The sequence below is a fragment of the Phoca vitulina genome, unplaced genomic scaffold (genome assembly GCF_004348235.1).
Source record: "Phoca vitulina isolate PV1807 unplaced genomic scaffold, GSC_HSeal_1.0 scaffold16, whole genome shotgun sequence".
Lineage (NCBI taxonomy): Eukaryota > Metazoa > Chordata > Mammalia > Carnivora > Phocidae > Phoca > Phoca vitulina.
The window spans coordinates 30,303,191-30,321,624 of NW_022589719.1; the positions used below are offsets into that span (position 1 = coordinate 30,303,191).

Consider the following 18,434-nt stretch of genomic DNA (forward strand, 5'->3'; position numbering starts at 1 on the left):
CCTGTCTCCCCTCTGAACAGTGAAGTTTTGGACTGCTCCTCTCTGTGGCCCCCGGGCTCAGCACAGCGTAGACGCTGGTAAATGTTTACTGAGACTCAGAGCGAATGAATGGAGGGTGAATGAATAGTTAGAAGACGGATGAATAAATAACGGGACTCCGGTTAGAGAAGGAATTTCAAGAGTTCAAGATCTCGAAGGTGGGAACGTTTCCAGAGTTCCCCCTGTGCCCGAGGGTTGCAGGAGGGGCTGGGGCTTCCGAGGTCACGACGCGTTTGGACCTGAGCGAGGGTGGCTGCTCTGCTGGCGGCCCCAGGCCGGGCCGGCCGCGGAGGGGAGGTGCGCAGGGGTTACCGCCGCCACACACCCTGCTGCCTGGCAGCGCGCTTCTCCCGGCCAGGCGCGGCCGTTGCCATAGCTACAGACACAGCCAGGAGACGAGGGGGCGGGCCCGGGCGCACGTCATTCCTAGCGCGACGCTGCTCCGCGCCTCCCGCCTCTTTCGGGTGCGAGACCCTCGGCCCGCCTCCCCGGCTCTCCACCTGCGCGCTTCCCCCGCTCGCGCCCTCCCCCGCTCTGCGCCGGCGCGGTGCCCGCCAGGGCGCGCAGGAGAGCCCGCGAGGCGCATGCGCGGTGCGGGGCCCGCCGCCGCGCTGGTGCCGCTGCCGGCGCCGCCGCTGCCGTTGCCGCCTCCCTGCCGGCAAGTGTGGGAAGGAGGAGCTGAGGGCCGCCGCCGCCGTTGCCGCCATGGGGGTGAGTGAGGCAGGGAGAGGAGACGCGAGGGCCGGGAGCGCTCCCCACTCCCCTCGCCCCCCGCGCCCCCATTGTTCCTTGAACCCCCCTCTCACGTGACCCCCGACCCCCTCCGGCCTCACGTGACCCCCAACCCCCACATGACCCGACTCCCACATTCTAAGCGTCCCCACACCCGGCGCAGCCCGGGGATCCCTTGGGGAGCCCCCTTCTCCGGGCCCCACCCCTTTGGGTGTCCCCCGCCCCTCGCGTCGCGCCCCCCCCGCCTTCCTGGCTGACCTGTTATCCTCTTGGCCACCCTTTAAGCCCCGCGCGGCCCCTGGGGTACCCCCCACCCCCAGGGGCACCCATCACCTGGCTGTCACCTGCTTCACGGCTTCCCATATCCTAGGCCTCCCCTGGCTTGCAGGGAACTGAGGCCCAGAGAAGAGGCTCCCAGCCAAGGTCACACAGGCAGTGAGCAGGGGCCAGACCCTGCCTCGGGCCTCCCCAGCCCTCGGCCACTGGCTGCTTTTCCCGCTACCCGGATTCTCAGTGAAGCCGGTTCCCCTACACTCTTTCCAAACCTCTCCACCAGGTTCCTCCTTCTCCTAAAACGCCCTCTTCCCTTCCAACGGAGGCCTGCCCTCTAGGCCTCCCAGATGCAACAGAGTGGTTTTGATTATTACTTGGGTCGTTAGTGGTCTAAGTGCTACAGGTGGCTGTGCATGGGGGAGCGGTGCAGAAGGTGAGCAGGGAGGGGATTGATTTGGGGGGGGGCTGTCTGATGGCTTCAGCCGCAGATGGATAGTGACCACCTGTTCTGTGTGAGGCAGACCGGAGGTGCGCCCTTCCCTGGCATGTGAGGGCTGGGCAGAAGTTACTCAAATATTTCTGTGAGTTCACCTTCCTAAGTTCCAGTTAGAGTAGTATCAGTCACTCTCCTGAAAATGGAACTGGCCCTCCCTGGTACTGTGTAGATTAGTTTTTACCTGGAATTTTCAGCACCTTTACGAAGCCCTGATTTGGGAGCCAGAGATACCTCAGTTCCAGCCCCATCTTCCTGGTTAGCAGCATGATATTGTGCCAGTGAGGTGGCCTTTCTGAATTTGAATTTCTTCCTCTATGTAATGTGGGTGATGATACCTGCCCCCCCCCCCCAAAGATGTGAGAATTAAATGAGGTAGTGGATGCAGATCGTGGCTGTTGTTTTTGCTTGTATTCTCACTTTTATTGTAGTTATCTAAAATAGATTTGTGCTATTTTTTAACCCATTGGTTTGTCCCTCCTGTTGTTAACCTAGATTTTCTCTCAAGTGGTTATTGACTGAACGAATCAACTTGTTGGACAAAACTAGTCGTCTAATCCATGTCGAAGCACTTTATGTAATCTGCGGCAAAACACTTTCATCTTGTTTCAGCAGAGAATTTGGGGTATTATGTACTTCGTATGTAGAAAATCAAGCCTGGAGACCTTAGGCACATTTAACCCAGGTTTTGGTGAAAGGTCCCAAACCTCAACTCTTGTTGAAATGAGGTAAAAATCTGTGTCCCTGGTATCAGTCGGTGAGTGTCTACCCAGCATCAGCCACTAGAGACTGGGCAGCAAACAAGAAGCATAACATGCCATTCTTGTTCAACACTTCCTCATTGGTTGAGTTGAAAGAGCAAGACTCAGAGATACTGCGACCCTTGCTTCCTTTAGGGCCTCCACGTTATTACTCATACTCTACAGATGTGTTTCTCAGAACGGCCCCTGCCTAGTCTCTTCTGGCCTAAAACTCACTGCAAAAAAGAGAAACTTGAATCTTCCTCCCTGAAACAATGCTGGAACCCTCTCATTATCCTCATTCCTCCTGGATGGGGGCTGTGGACTCCCCACCTCAGTGTCAGGAAGGTCAGTGTTTGTGGTGAGCACCATCTGTGGGAGGGCCCTGCTCCATTTGACAGATAACCTCAGGCTAAGAGAGAGTAGCATCAGATGGAACACCCTTCTCTCCAAAGTTCTTTCACCCTTGCTGCCACAGACGTGTTGTCTTTTAGGAATTAGAGTGTAGATCTCTGGCTCCCTTCACCAAAAATGGAGGTTTTTTTCTGGATCCTGGATACTTTGTGGGGTGAAGGTATTGACACTGAAAATTTAAGAGATGCCAAATCTCTTTTCTGAAAGGTACCTCCTGCCCCCTCTGTGTGCTTTTTGTTTTTGAATTTCTCTGTGTGACCTGGCAGTCCTAACTGCATGTGGAGATACTACTTCAAGAGGCATAGGAGGGGGAGGGCTTTCACGGCTGCGTGTGAAAACACTTATGTCACACTTTATAAAAAGTGCTGTATACATGTAGTTGATGTTGTGGAAGAAGCGTGGATTTTAGGGTTCAGACCTGGATTTGAATCTTGGATGATTCATTCAGCAGTTATGGACTTAGTACCTGCTGTTTGCTGAGCACTGGGTGTACATTGACAAATGAAGCCAATGTGACCTCTCCCTCATGGAGTGTCACAGTCTGGTGTAGAGTGGAAGGAGAGGGTGGTAGGGAGAGACCTCTTTGAGAATTCGGTTCACTGGCTCTATGACCCTGAAAGTTCTCTAACCTCTCTGTTCCTCAGTTTTCTCATCAAAGAAGGGGGCACACATAACTTGTTATTATAAACACTAAAATAAAGCCTCTTTATTAAAGCATTAGCAGAGTGTGTGACGCTAGTGGATCCTTGTAAACAGAAGTCCTTATTTTTTATATCTAGTACATTGTATCATTTTGTCCTCACAGCAGTCCTTTGAGGTATAAGCACTGTTAGCCCCCTTTTACTGATGAGGAGATTGAGATCCAGAGAAACTAAGTAACTCGCTGAAAAGAGATTAAGTAACTTGCCCAAAGTCACACAGCTACTAAGTGGAAGAGCTGAGAATCAAATCCAAGTCTCTTGACTCAAAATCCTACACTCTTTTTATTATATAAAGCTCCCTTGGGACAGACACTTAACCACAATGAGCTTTACTGTTCACTGTGCTTATTTCCCATTTTAATTAGGAGAATTTTCCTGTGTCCCTGCAGGATAGCCTTACCTCCACCAGGCAGGGCAAAGCTAATTGGAACAGTAGGAGACCACTTTTCCTAGTGTGTGCTGGGTTTGAGGGAGAGCCCCTGCCTGTCTGCCCTGGCCTGCTGCAGCCTGCCACATACCCCATGTGCAGGCAGCGAAGCACTTAGGGGTCTCTTTCATTATCTGCCGTCTCGGGCCATGGCAGCCCCACGCCTCACTCTGAGGATTGTCTGGCTGGCCTGTTCCCTTGCATGAATGAGCCCATAAATCTCCTGGAGGCCTGGGGTTGGCCCTCCTACTGCCTGTGCTTAGGAATTACTTTCTTCGTGGGCTTAGAAATGAGATGCTGTGGCGGGAACCCACGTTTCAGTGCTTTCTGGGTCCCGGGAGTCACACTTTCCTTCCAGCACTTTTGATCTTTTCAGTTCTGTATTGTGTGAAGAGAGAACTAGTGTGCAGGGTGGAGGAGGGGAGCTTGCCTCTACTGTAAAGGTGACCTCTGACCTGTCCTTTCACTCGTGTCCCCATTTTCCCGGAGATGGCCTTGCTTTCACAGGTCATGCAGGGGCGGCGGGAGGAGCACTGGCCTGGCCTGAGTGATGCCAGGGCTCATGTTCTTTCCTGGAGGCCGGCTGTCTCGGGTTTCCTTAGCCCTCCCTCAGTGGAGAGGTGGGGCCTGGGGCAGCACTGTGCTGGCGCGTCGGCAGTCACCGAGCCAGAAGCGTGGTGAGAAATGAATTGCTACCTTAACGGTTCCTGAGCTCTGGACTTTATCTTGGCAGGACTGAGAAGGAAGGTCTTCTGACACTGATGTCGGCCTTCCCATGGGGGGACGACAGCAGGGCTGGTGGAACAACTGGCCCAACCCCCGGGATTAAGTCCCCTTCTGCCATTTACTCGTGGGGGAACACTAAACAAGTCACACCATCCCTTTGACCCTCAGTTTCCTCACATGGGAACAGAGGTGCTGGTTTTTGCCCCGAGGATTGAAGCAGATGTTTGCAAAGTACTTTGCGAGCTGAGTGTATCTCTCAGTGTTATTTTGAAACTCAAATCCCCAGAGAAAAAGATGGGTGCTCTAAAACCTGTGTGTGGTCGAGAGGGGCTGGTTCTGTCCCCTCCAGTCCTAGCGTTACGAAAACAGTCTGTTCTCTTCTGTTTGCTCCTTCCTTGAGGGAGGTAAGGAATGGGATCTAGCCGGACTTCCAGCACAGCGCTCAGCAGGATAAAATAGCTGGTGTTGGGCAAGTTTACACCTAGAAGAGCAATCCCTCTCGCCTCCTGGTCGCTTGCAATGACAGTTAGGCAGTGTTATTCCTTGGAGAGCTGAGGGTAGAATTATCCCGAGAAACTTTTCCAGCATCTGGTTTTTCGACTCCCCCTTTGCTGGTGCCAGCGTCGGGGCTAAGGTGCAGTTGTGGGGAGGCCACCCTCTCTGGTGAGCTCAGGAAACCCAGAGGTGGAGTCAGAAGAGGCAGTGAGGTGGGTAAGAAAGAGCCATCCCGCCAGTGCCCTTGGGTGCCTTCGGGATTTGGGCTGGCTTGTGGGGGGGCGGCGAGCAACTCGGGATGCATGTGCTGCTCCCGTGCTCCTTGGGAGTGAGAATGAGTGAGCACATGCCCGAGTCAGTGTCCCCGGCCTCCCACCTCAGAGGAGGTTTGATGAGAGCCTCACTCACCTCACTCATCAGACGAGGGAAGGAGACACACAGAGGACTGGGTGTTGCCCGAACACCACTCTGAAGAGCAGGAAGAGGTTCTGGGTAAGGTCTGTCAGATTCCAGCATGTGGCTCTTTTTCCTGTGCTCCTAGCTTTTTACAGGAGGGCAAGAGGGCCCGTGTAGGCCTGAGAGAACCCCACGGGAGCCATAAAATAGGATTTGCTCCGTATGCAGTTGTGGGTGCTTTGCCGTGCGTGCCTCTGTGCACAGACGCTGGCCCTTTGCTCCCCCCCGCCGCTGTGTGCCCTGCACCGTGGCCTTGCGCACCGTGTGCCAGCATGGCCTCTGTCCCCAGGTGAACCCCTTGAGGCCCTTCACTCCGCCCTTGTAGGTACTAGGTGTGCAGTGTGCCTGCCGCTCACTGCCCTTGGCCGAGTAGCGCTTCTGGGGCACAGTTCTGTCTTCTTAAGCCAGAGTGCCCTGGTCTCAGCTTAGAAAGGGGACCCAGCTCCCAGAGGGGCTCCCCCAGACCAGATCTTTGTCTCTGGAAGCTGCCAGACACTGAGAAGGCTTTGAATAAACTTATCCTTAGAACAGCTCTCAGCGGCTACCTCAGATGCCGTCTCCTCCTTGAAACCTGCCCTGAATGTGTCTAAAATTAGTTGTTCCTTCCTTAGGAGGAAATGGATGAGTGCATATTTACTAGGCACCTGCTGGGGGCCAGGCTGTCCTGCATGCATTGTCGTGTGCTCTCACTGGGTCCTCACAGTGACCCAGCAGTCCTCAGGGTCAGTACTCTTCCCGACAAGGAAGCTGAGGAGTCTGGTGATGTTCCCGAGCTCTCGCGACTAGAAAACGCTTGCATCTTTCCCACCCCGCCAAGTGTGCAGCAGTCAGGATTGGAAGTTGCTGCCGCTGGGGCCAGGCCTGTGGGCTCAGGAACTGACTCTAAGGTTCCTCAAAGGGAAAGCCAAGTCTTTGGTCAGCCACAGCCCTTCCAGCCAACTTTGCTTTTCCCTGTTGCAGAGGAAGTCAAGCAAAGCGAAGGAGAAGAAGCAGAAGCGGTTGGAGGAACGAGCAGCCATGGATGCAGTCTGTGCCAAAGTGGACGCTGCCAACAGGGTGACTCCCCTCGTTCCCACGTCCCCTTCTCCTGGAGCTTCAGCTCAGTTTTGCATTCGACTTCTTTTGGCGCCACCCTGTGGCAGCATTTTGTTATTGGCCAGCTGAGGAAAATGAGCCCGGCAGGAGAGTTGCCAGGAGGGCCAGAGATTGGCCTAGGTGTGCAGGGAAATGTGGATTCAAATGGAAGTGGCTGGGGGCGCCTGGCTGGCTCAGTCGGTGGAGCGTGTGACCCTCCATCTCGGGATCGTGAGTTCAGGCCCACACTGGGCGCGCAGCCTACTTTAAAAAAGAAAAAAACAAATGGAAGTGGCTGGTCCCCTCTGTGGGTCTCCTTCCATATCAGTAGAAGACTAGGGTCTGGAGAAATTTTTGTTAGGATTTTGCATTTTGGAGAGGAAACGTCCCTGGTAAAATGTGGTATAGTTTTCTCATTCATTCCTTCAAACATTTATTGACTGACTGTGAAGTACCAAAGGCTGTGCTGGCACCAGGGGGTGTGGGGGGAGGGCAGCAGCCTGGTTCAGGGGGCCACAGGCTTGGCTTTCAAACAGACCTGAAGAGATTCTGGTCATCCTTCCTGCTCCCATTTCATATCCCATTTTTTGTTACTCTCTTTTTTTTTTTTTTTTTTTAAGTTTTTTTTTTTTTGACAGGGGGCATAGGGGGGGGGGGGGGGGGGTTGGGCGGAGCTGCAGGCAGAGGGAGAAGCAGGCTCCCTGGGAGCCTGACTCGGGGCTCGATCCCAGGATCCTGGGATCATGACCTGAGCCAAAGGCAGACACTTAACTGACTGATCCACCGAGGCACCCCAATTTTTTGTTACTCTTTTTTTTTTTTTAAGATTTTATTTATTTGAGAGAGAGTGAGAGCGAGCATGAGCAGGGGGAGAGGGAGAAGCAGACTCCCCGCTGAGCAGGCTGCCCCATGCAGGGCTCGATCCCAGGACTCCGGGATCATGACCTGAGCCGAAGGCAGACACCTAACCAACTGAGCCACTCAGGCGCCCCTTCTGTTACTTTTTTAGCCCACCCAGTAAACAGTCCACATTTATAAGGAGATGGTTCAGAGACATGATTGTGCCATTGACCCGGTGAGGTTAGTCGGGGGCTTCTTAGAAGTATGCAGTTGAGGGGCGCCTGGATGGCTCAGTCATTTAAGCGTCCGACTCTTGATTTCGGCTCAGGTCGTGATCTTGGGGTCGTGAGATCTAGCCCTGTGTTGGGCTCTGCCCTCAGTGTGGAGTCAGCTTGAGAGTCTCTCTACCTCTGCCCCTCCCCTTGCACGTGCACGCGTGCGTGCTCTCTCTTTCTAAAATAAATAAAAATTTTTAAAAACGTTTAAGAAAAAAAATAAGTATGCAGGTGGATGGGGCACCTGGCTGGTTTAGTTGGTAGAGCAGGTGACTTTTGATCTCAGGGTCATGAGTTCAAGCCCCACATTGGGCATGGAGCCTACTTAAAATTAAAAAAAAAAAAAAGTATGCAGGTGGATCAAGTGGCCTCCGTCTTTTGGGTCAGGTGACCTATAGGCCAGTATTAGTATTAGGCTAGTAGAGTCTCTTCCAACCTTGTGAAATGACGCTGACTTAACTCTCTTGGGCCTCCTTACTAGAACCTCCCTACATGTGATTTCAGAGCTGAGGCAGATGGAGAGGCTGTCTGGGGGCTGCTCCTGGGCTGGGAGCTAAGCCTCCCAGTGTGGGTCTGCACACTGTCTCACTTCAGGGAAGAGCCTGTGACCGCCACGCGTGTGTTTGTGCTACTCTTCTCTTTCCTTCCACAGCTTGGAGACCCTCTAGAGGCTTTCCCAGTGTTCAAGAAATATGATCGAAATGGGTAAGTGTTTAGCACTCCTAACTGTTGAGTGTCTGAAGGAATTCACCTTCCCAGAGTATGCTTCCTCCAACCCAAATTTTCTCATTCTTTGTTAGGAAAAAGGAGAGGCTATGGCGAGTGTCTTGTTGATATAAAAGCCCCTGGTTAGGGTGACAGAGGAATCCATAAATGAACAAAGATTGCCTAATCTTAGACTGATGTTTCTTTAGGATTTGATATTCTCTCTGGGTGAAGAATCGTAGAGCTGAAATGAACTTGAAAAATCATCTAGGCTGACTTCCTCCTTATATGCAGGGGGGACCCAAGACTCAGAGAAGCTGAATAAGATTTCTGAGCCATGGAGTTTCTCCCTGGCTGCTGAGGGGGCTTTTAATTCCCAATCTAGGGCTCTTTCCCGTGGTGTATGGTGTAATTGTTAAAAGCCACTTACTGGCTGTATGACCCTGGACCCTGGACTTAACCTCTCTGTGCCTCCATTTTCTAATCAGCAATGGGTCTAATAATAAATGGTTTCATCAGGAGGATTAGGTATAAAGTGCTTGTGCCTGGAGCTTACCAAAACCTAGGTCAGTGTTAGCTGTTATTACTACTGTTATTGTTACTAATCCAGTTTACTGCTGTAGGATCTGGGTTAAAGCCCCCTTCCCCTTTCTGTCCTTTTGGTTTATAGAATAGGAAGCATAATCAGTCTTACCAGAGCTACTTTGGCTTAGGGAAAAACGGGTTATGGTTTTAGAGAATCACAGCTATGGGTTTCGATCAAAACTGTACCTCTGATTAACTGTATTCAAACAAGCCACACTCCTTAAGCCTCATTTTTTGGTTTGTTAAATGGAGTGATGATGCCAAACTTGGAAGGTCATTTTAAGGAGGAAAGAGCATTATATCCAGTTCTGTAAGTAGCAGCTGGTATGAGTGTTTTAGTGAACAAGATGGATAGATGTAAATATATGAATTATGAAACGAACACTTTAGTAGGTGACACTGTATCTGCTTTTCGTAGCTTTGTCTGAATTGCATAGTATCACGTTAACTTATCCTTCAGACGTAGTCCCGTTCCTCCAGTAGCCTTGCCATTCAGTGTCTGGGAAGTCCTCCGACACAGTTTAGGGATCCCTTCCTGTGATGTCTTCTAATGTTCCATATTCCTCGCTCCTGTTGACTCTCAGAAATACTGGGACAGTCCTAAAGCTGGCATTGCCAGCTGACTCTAGGCTCCTTTGGTGCCTGGAATTTTGTGTGATTTGTGTGGCTGTGATCCTGCCTTCATGTACTTAAAGAACTCAAATAAAAAGAGAGAGAGAGAGAACTCAGATTAGTGGAGGATCCATACCTCCAGACCGACCTTTGGAAAACAGACGGCTGAGCCAGACGGAAGGCCGTATTGGGGCGTTTCTGACTATGACACGGTCAGTGCTTACAAAGAAAGGAAGACTCTTCAGAGCCAAGAAGTTCCGAATGTATAAGGCACGTGCAGCTCCTGTGGCAGAGCAGACAGCAGAGGTGACAGTCATTTCCAAGGGGGACGCCCTCTGAGGGGTCATGTCAAGGGCCATTGGAAGGTCCTGACCTGGGACCTCTCTAAGGACTTCGTGTCACTGACTTCGGTCCTGTCAGAATGCAGCACTGCCCGGAGATTGGCCAAGGAGCTGAACTGTGATTTACTAATGTTTCCCTCGGAAGTAAATAGATGACGATACCTTAATGTCTACAGCATGTGTTAGTGTAGGAAGACAGTGTGGGGTTGGACCCTGCCCCACCCTGTTTGGTCGGCCAAGAGGACCCACTGTGTCCTCAAAGGAAGTTGCAGGCAGGACCCCTCAGGGGGGTTATGAACCATGGTCTTCTCAAAGAGCCTGAGGTGACCCAGCCACTTCTGAGCTGCTGGTGAGGAGTCCGTTCAGAGACTAACTGCCTAAGGGCAGGAGCTAGAGGAACCGAGAAGAGCCTAGTGTTTATAGCAAAGTGCAGGAGAGAGGCTGGAGAAAGCAAAGAGGTAGCGGAGGGGGATGGACGTGTACAAAGTGCCGAGGCTGATAAGGGCCTTGCAGGGCAGGCAGGAAATGGGACTGTGGTCAGGGTGGTGGCCCAGCAATGACAGTTGTTAATCTCGGCCCAAAAGGCTTTGTTTGTTCAGCAGCACGTTCTGTAGTCACGTCCTGGAGGGTGGGGTGCGGGCTCGGCTTTTCCCTGTGGGCGACCTGAGACCAGGCCCGCTGCACCACGAGGCCATCAGGGCAGCAGGCCGCCCTCGGGCCTGTGCCGCCTCCAGACGCCGCCTTTCCCTCTTCTTCAGGTTAAACGTCTCCATCGAGTGTAAGCGAGTGTCTGGACTGGAGCCAGCCACTGTGGCTTGGGCCTTCGACCTGACCAAAACCAACATGCAGACCATGTAAGCACACCCCGGCGGGAGGGGAGCCTCACTCCTCCCCTTCTGGGCTGCCCCGCCCTGACTCCCCCGACGTTTCCCAGGTATGAGCAAAGCGAATGGGGCTGGAAGGACCGAGAGAAACGCGAGGAAATGACGGATGACCGAGCCTGGTACCTCATTGCTTGGGAAAGCAGTTCGGTTCCTGTTGCCTTTTCTCACTTCCGGTTTGACGTGGAGTGCGGGGATGAAGTCCTGTACTGGTAGGAGCCCCAGCTTGGGGTAGGCCGTGGGGAGGACACACCGGCGCTGCTCTAGGCACTCAGCCGGGTGGCAGAGTCCACTGTGCCGCTGTGGGTCTGTGGGCTGCCAGGGCCCCAGGCTCCTCTGATGGGCCCTGCCTCCCCGTGCTCACTTCGCTGCTTTCTTCATCCAGCTATGAAGTGCAGTTGGAAAGCAAGGTGCGGCGGAAAGGCCTGGGGAAGTTCCTCATACAGATCCTGCAGCTCATGGCCAATAGGTAAGGGCGTGTGTTGTTCCATCTGAGCCATCCACTGTTCTTTGAGCCTCCGTGGACAAGGCTCATAGGAATGTTTTGGAAGAAAGGCATCTAGAGGGGCACCTGGGTGGCTCAGTCGTTAAGCGTCTGCCTTCAGCTCAGGTCATGATGCCAGGGTCCTGGGATCGACTCCCGCATGGGGCTCCCCGCTCAGCAGGAAGCCTGCTTCTCCCTCTCTCACTCCCCCTGCTTGTGTTCCTGCTCTTGCTGTGTCTCTCTCTGTCAAATAAATAAATAAAATCTTTAAAAAAAAAAAAAAAAAAAGGCATCTAGAACCCTCTCAATAAAGATACTCCCCGCCTTGCTGTGACTCCAGATTTTGTACGTGTGGCTCAATGCAGTAAGTGCTTCTGAGCCCTTGTTGTGCCTGAATAGTGGGGTGCAGAGAGGAGGTGGAGAAGTGGTCAGTCGGGTGGGGGCCCGATGCCCGTGCAGTCCGGTCAGCCCCGTAACGGAAGCATGGCGTGCTGTGGTTGCCCAGCATGGAGGCTACAGTTGGGGCTCAGAGGAGCACTTCTCGGGAGCAAATGGGAGATAGCAGGCAGAGACACGAAAGAAGAGGCATGAGGTAGTGTCTGTTTCTCTTTCTGGAAGGTGTTCTCTCTGCTTTCTTTTCAGCACACAGATGAAGAAAGTTATGTTAACTGTATTTAAGCACAATCATGGCGCCTACCAGTTCTTCAGAGAAGCGCTGCAGTAAGGAGCTGGACCCTGGTGTGGGGCCCTCTGGGGGTAGGGGGTGCTTGCCCCAGGGCCTTTTTCCTGGTCCTGGCGCTCCTTCATCCTGAAGGCTGAGCTCCCGGTCCGGTGGTCCGTGGGAGTAACCTGGGGATTGGTGAGATGGCGTGGGCATGGCCTCTGGCTGCGCCCTCACTCCTAGGGCTCTCATGAGTGTGGCGGGTGGAAAAGTTCCCGGGCTAGGAAGGAAGGCAGTCAGCTACCTGCAGCCAAGCCTTTCTTCTTGCTTTCCTTGCAGATTTGAAATCGATGACTCTTCCCCCAGCATGTCTGGTTGCTGTGGAGAGGACTGCTCCTACGAGATCCTGAGCCGGAGGACCAAGTTTGGGGACAGCCAGCACTCCCATACGGGCGGGCACTGTGGCGGCTGCTGCCACTGAGCTCCCAAGCTAGAATGTTCTCTCCAAGGCCTGTCCTCTCCCTGGGCTCATGCTGCTGGCCAAGTGCCCTCAGAGCTGTGGCCTCCTCAGCCCTGCACATGCCAGGCTGCAGCCTGAGAGCACAGAACCCTGGGGTGGAGTGGTCCGAACTGCCCGTCCTCCGCTCCCCTAGAAGAACAGAGTGCCCTGAAGGAGCAGAGAGGAGAGGGTGCTGGGGGAAGAGCTGACGGAGGCCGGGCATGACGTGGACCCTCTCACGGCGGCTGCCTTCTCGCTCGGCCCTTGTGCCCTTGAGCATGAGGTTCCCCAGCTTCTCTGCAGATGGATTCCTGACAAGCCCCCCCTCCCCCTGCCACACACACACACTTGGACAAATGGGGAGTTTTATGCCCACCTTTATAAAAGTCCCGGAGCCCTGGGTCAGGGTCTGGCTGGTCCCCAACGAGGAACGGACTGAGTGCAAGATCTGAACGTAGCTATAGGCTTCGCAGAGAGTCCTGTTTTGGAGCTGAATGCTCTGATGGAGACTGTGGGGAGGTCTTTTGTGCCACAACACTGGGAAGCAAGGGAGCTCTTTCTAGCTGTGCTTTTATGGACCCACAGTTAGTGTGGAGGCATCCCAGGGGACCGGCCCGATAGGAGGAAGGCTCCATCCCTCTCTGCCTCGTTGTTGATAAGAGGATGAGAGGACCCGGAATAAGGTGTGGATGGGGGTGGGGGGGGCATCCCCCGGGAAGAGAGTTGCTTCTCTGGGTTTTCGGACTTTGCTGCATTCTAGATGAACCTCTTGATCTGGCAGCGACTCGAGCTCTCCCTTCATAGAAACAAGCCAGAGGTCCTGCCAGTTCCTCTCCATCGCCTCCCCACCACTTGTCCTCCCCCAGTTCACCTCACCCGATACCTCTATTCTTACTCTCAAGGGGGGGAGATTACATTAGGGAGCCCCCCCATCTTCCCCCAGAAGGACCCCTCGTTCCTGGCCTCTTCAGTGCTCTTGCCTCTCATATCTTGGTGCTGATCGCTCTCTGAAGGTGGCGCTGCCCTCCCTTTGCAGAGAGCCCCCAGCCAGCAGCAGGCCCCACTGCCTGCACTCCCCAGCCTCGCCCCTTGCTGCCTCAGTGAGGCCTGGTGCCACTGCCCTGGCTGGCAGCTCAGGCTGCAGCAGGAATGCCTCTCGGTGGCCAGAACCGCTGCTCTTCTCTCTCTCTCCGGCGTCACCCTGTGGCAGCGGACTGGAGCAGGGCCGGCGGCCTTCCTCTTCTCTCACAGGATAGAGAGGCTGTGGGTCAGAGCTTACACTTGCCCTGATCTCTGGGCCTTGCACCCCTTCCAGGGAAGAAAATGACCAAATCCTTTTCCAGGAAAAAGCACCTGCCGCCTCCCCTTGGACATCCTTGAGCTCTGCTTTAGGGAGTGTCTTAGAGGTTCTAGCCTTTGCAGAGTTGCTCTCTTGGAGGTCTGTCTGTTCTGACCTCAGAGTCTGCTCAGCCCCCACCCTCTGCCCTGACTCAGGTGGTCTCTGCTGGCGGGTCTCCCCAGAGCTGATCTCGCTTCCCCACTTTCCTGCTCCTGCAAGGGGGGGGGGGGGGGCTGTGCACACGGCCTCCTCCACCCAGCCCCGCCCTCAGAGTGCTCTGTGTTGCTCTTGACCCCGCCACAGGCAGCGGATGTGGCCCTCCCTTGGGGGAGGGCCTTGCTGCTTTACACTGGAATAAGCCCATCTCTGTCCCTACCTTCCGGCTCCCAGGGCATTCTATGTGGGGGGAGGGGCGGGGAGAATTTTAAATTGCTGGGAGGAGAGCGCGTTGGCGGGCTCCTTCCAAGAATCATGGAATGACAGAAGCATGTTTAGGAATTTTTTCCTCTGATTCCTGTCTGTCAATGCAGAACAGATATTTATTGTCTTAGATCATGGATTTCTGATACCTCCTACTCAAGGGGATCAAAAGGAACCCCACTGTAAATTCCTCATAAGGTGAGTTCAGTGTATGTTGTCTCTCTCCACTCATTGGACACCTGCCACTGAGCCCATTTGTAGATGGGGTGCTTGGTACCTGCTCCTGCAGCCTCTGCTGGCCGTTTCCCGCAGGGTGGCTCAGGGGGCTTGCGCTGGGGCAGTGGCCGTTTCCTGCAGGGTGGCTCAGGGGGCCAGCGCTGGGGCAGTGGCCGTTTCCTGCAGGGTGGCTCAGGGGGCCAGCGCTGGGGCAGGAGACCAGCAGCTCCCTCCGTTGTGGTGTTGAGCCCGTTCACTTCTCAAACATCAGTCTCTCTCCACTTCCCCAGGTCTTGGTTTTGAGAAACAGAGCAGGCCTTTTGTTCCCCAGCTTTTTTGTGTGTTTTGTTTGGGCCATGTTAAAATATTTTCTAAGATTTTTTTTTTTTTTTTTTAGTTGTATCCACTCTATTTCAGGTTATTTTTTGTTGATGTCAAATGTGTATATGACATGTGTATGGTTCTTTTTAACCCTTTCTGGTTTTTTTAGAGGAAACTGAAGATAAACTTCTTGATGTTTTTTTTTTCTTTAGCAACTTGTTATCACTGGAATCAAAGGGAAAAGTGATCTCTTTTTGCATTGGTTGTATTTGTATGTCACAAATAAAAGACACTTTGTTCAGCTGCTGGGATCGTGTCCTAATGCTGGGGTGCCATGGGCAGTGTGGTCTCGGGACACCTTCACACTCTCCCAGCGTTGGGCCTGGGCTGAAACCCTGGGAGGCAGGAAGCTGTGAGGCCCCACCCCCCTTGCTATGAAAGAAGCCTTGGCCTGAGGAAACTTCAGGGTGTCTAGGGCGAACAGCCAGAGGGGGGAGACCTGAGACAGAGTGCGTGTGTTTGTGCCACTTGCCACTGGCCCTGGGTAGAGGTAAAAGGTCTTGCAAGGGATGCCTGCTTTGCATCTTAGAGTCCCAAGCCAGGCATTGTGACATTTGACATCGTTGGCTAAACGTAAATTCCAGTGCACTTGTGTGGGAGTTGAATAGATTGAGAGTGTCGGTGTTTCTTTCCCCCCTTTTACTTTATCGGGTTACTCAGAATATTCTTTGTCTTAAAAAGATTCCAAAGCCCTCTTCCCTCCACTCACAAAAGACAAAGGCTCAAAGGAAGGGTAACTCATGTCAGGCCTGACAGGACAGGAAAGTTACGGGCTGGGAGAGGCTCGGCCTCTGGCATGTGACAGATGGAGCTATGCAGCTTCTCCCAGGCATGACTCCTGCCAGTCCCTGGCCCAGGGTGAGGTGGGAGGAGAGGCAGGAAGTAGGCTAGGAGCTGGGGTTCAGAAGCACTTCCTGTGGACACTGGAGGGGGCAGCCTCGCTGTGCTTCTGCTTGGTGATCCTATCTGCTGGGAGGTGGAGAGGGAGGAGGCTAGGAGGAGCCCCAAGCCACAGGGAGTATTTGTGCTCCGGCAGGGCAATGATCTGGGGAAGGGGGAGCAGGGTTAATAGCTGTCCAGTGGGTGTCAGGATGCATGAGACAAACAATCCCCAGGTGATGGGATGACACCTGGGGATGGTTTGTGCTGTTGCCTTATCTTGGGGACACGAAGAAAGGCATCACAATCCTTGCGAAGGGAGAGAGCATTTCCCTGGGCTAATCATACAACAGATTTCCCATGTGACAAAATACTGCCCCACCCCCCAAGTTCTTTGTTCCTTGCAGGCTGTTTTAATCCCAGGCAGGAATTCCTTGGAATGACCGTCCCCTTGGGACGCCTGGGTGGCGCAGTCAGTTGGGCATCTGCCTTTTGCTCGGGTCATGGTCCCGGGGTCCTGAGATGGAGCCCCCACATCTCCCTGCACAGGGAGACCGCTTCTTCCTCTCCCTCTGCCTGCTGCTCTCCCTGCTTGTGCTCTGTCTCTCTCAAATAAACAAATAAATATCTTTAAAAAAAAAAAAAAAGGAATGACCATCCCCTTGTCCCAGGGCAAATGGCGAGTTGGAAGGGTATGGGGCCCTTCCTTGGTCCCTGCTGCCTGGGGTCTGGGCCCACCTTCTTGAGGGGCCCGGACCCCTCTTTGGTCCTCCAGTGGCTGCCTCCAGCCCTCCCTGCAGCTGTAACGGAAGCTTCTTCACTCAAGTGGCGCTTGCTGACATGCCTCCGTGAGCAGAAGGAGCAATAGGCACCATTCCCGCATGACAAGCCTTCCGTTTCAGTCAGAGCGTGAGCTGGTTTGAAAGGGACTGTGTTTTGCCAGTGGAAGCAAGCTGGTCGCCCCGCGATTTCCGCTACCAGGTTTTGAAGGTGGTCAGGTGGTGGGTTCAACAACCTTGATCTTCATGGTGCCCGGGACTGTGATTTTCCGCATTCAACCTGCAATGCCCAGGTACATGGTGGCACCCGGGCGGGATGTTGTCGGCACACGGGGCTCTGTGGATGTCAGCGTCACACTTGGTGATGGAGTTCTAGGTCGCCTCGTGGATCCAGGCACCTGTCGGTCGCAAGGCCCCGTCTTCCCTCTTAGGGCTTGGCCGAGAGAAACAAAGCTGGCCGGTCCTCTCGCCAACCTGAGGGGCTCCTTCTGTCCCATGCGGGGGGCTGTTGAGAGAAATGGGGACTGGAGTTGAGAAGGCCAAGATGGAGGCGTGACCGTCTTGCGGGGACACAGACTTGCCCACAAAGGAGGCCTGGAGGAGGGCGTTGGGAGGGCAGCAGTGCCTGTGGCCCGTAGGGATGACTTGTCCATCAGGCAGCTTCGTCGCTCTTCTCCAGAGAGGAGGACTGGTCCTCACAGTAGGGCTCCCTACCTCGGCTTTTCCTGGATGTCCCGTGCGGTCTCCCCGTCACTGGACGGGGAAGAAGGGGTGATGGGTTGAGGGAGAGGCAGGTTTGTGCCAGAGCTCGGCTGGATGCCCTGGCTTCAGAGCCCGCAGCCCGCTTCGTCCCCTCGCACTGCGGCCCTGCGCATCCTGACCGCCCGGCCAGGGCGGAGAGCAGCCCCTGAGCGAGCCGCCCCGCTGCACATGCGCGCTCATGGCTTTGCGTTTCCTGGAGGTGCGCGTGTGGAAGTGGACGAGGGGAGCCTGTAAACCCACACTGTGGCACTGGGAGCCCCTGCTGTGAGCTCTTCACTGTAGGAAGGTGAACATTTGCTATGGGCCGGCAGCGGGAGGGCTGCCCATGCTGGCGCTGAGGTCAGACCACACTGCCCCGTGCTCAGTGTAGAGCAACCCAAGCTGAGAGGGTTGGGGCCCTGAAGCAAAGCAGCCAGGCTGACAAGGGCCTGGAGCCTCCGAAGGGGTGGGGCTGTTTGCCTCGGAGAATGGGCTGGGGCGCCATAGCCAGGAGCCAAGGAGAGGTAGCAAAGCCGGAGCTGGTGGTGGCTGTCCTGGGGGATTGGGTCCAGCTGTCCTCCATGATGGCCTGTTCGCTCCAGGGCCCTGGAACAACCGAAGGAGGCCCCGCGTCGCTGCGTGGTCTTGCCCCGGTAGGTACAGGAGTAGAGAGTTGCTCAGAGTAGGCCTGGGGGGTGGCCTCATCCACCCCTCCCCTTCCCCCAGTTGTGACAAGTAGCCATGCCACTTCTTCAGCAGGATCCTCATGAGCTGGTGGGGCCGTGGCCAGCCAGATGTGGGCGCTGGATGGTGAGGGGCAGAGTATAGCCCCCACAGAGGGGCTCATAGTGAGTGCCGCCGTCCCTGGAGTCCAGTCTGATGCCTGGGGAGTGGATTGAGAGGGGGACGAAAGAGGTGGCCCGCACGCCTGGGGCAGCCTGTGTCTGAATGGTGGGTCCAGGGAGTGGGAAGGGACAGGGAAAGTGGCTGGAGGGGTGTGGGGGTCCAGGGATGGGGCTGTCAGGTGCATGGCCTTAGGGCCCTCTGGGGGCCTGGCTGAGAGATGGGGTGTTGAGAACAATGAGAAAGAATGGGGGACTCGCCTGGGCTACAGGATGCAGAAGAGGTCAGGGATCTCGTGGCTGAGAGAGGAACTCAGGTTGGGAGTTGGGGGTCCAGGCTGGGGGTCTCAGCAGGCTAGGGGTGAGGCTGGGGGCTCTGGTACG

At 54.5% G+C, this 18,434-nt stretch overlaps 1 protein-coding gene across 2 annotated transcripts; it reads left to right on the plus strand.

Annotated features, from left to right (window-relative positions):
- The first annotated feature begins 644 nt into the window (after nucleotides 1-644).
- On the plus strand, nucleotides 645-15,048 carry NAA40 (N-alpha-acetyltransferase 40, NatD catalytic subunit). 2 transcript variants are annotated; one of them, XM_032414747.1, is made up of 8 exons: nucleotides 645-750; nucleotides 6,457-6,552; nucleotides 8,338-8,390; nucleotides 10,687-10,782; nucleotides 10,863-11,021; nucleotides 11,195-11,278; nucleotides 11,936-12,013; nucleotides 12,294-15,048. In XM_032414747.1, the coding sequence occupies exons 1-8, from the start codon at nucleotides 745-747 to the stop codon at nucleotides 12,433-12,435; spliced, it is 714 nt and encodes a 237-aa protein (XP_032270638.1). In that variant the 5' UTR covers nucleotides 645-744; the 3' UTR covers nucleotides 12,436-15,048. The 2 variants fall into 2 exon arrangements, with proteins under 2 accessions (XP_032270638.1, XP_032270639.1); XM_032414748.1 differs by having other exon boundaries at nucleotides 10,863-10,931.
- The last annotated feature ends 3,386 nt before the right edge of the window (nucleotides 15,049-18,434 follow it).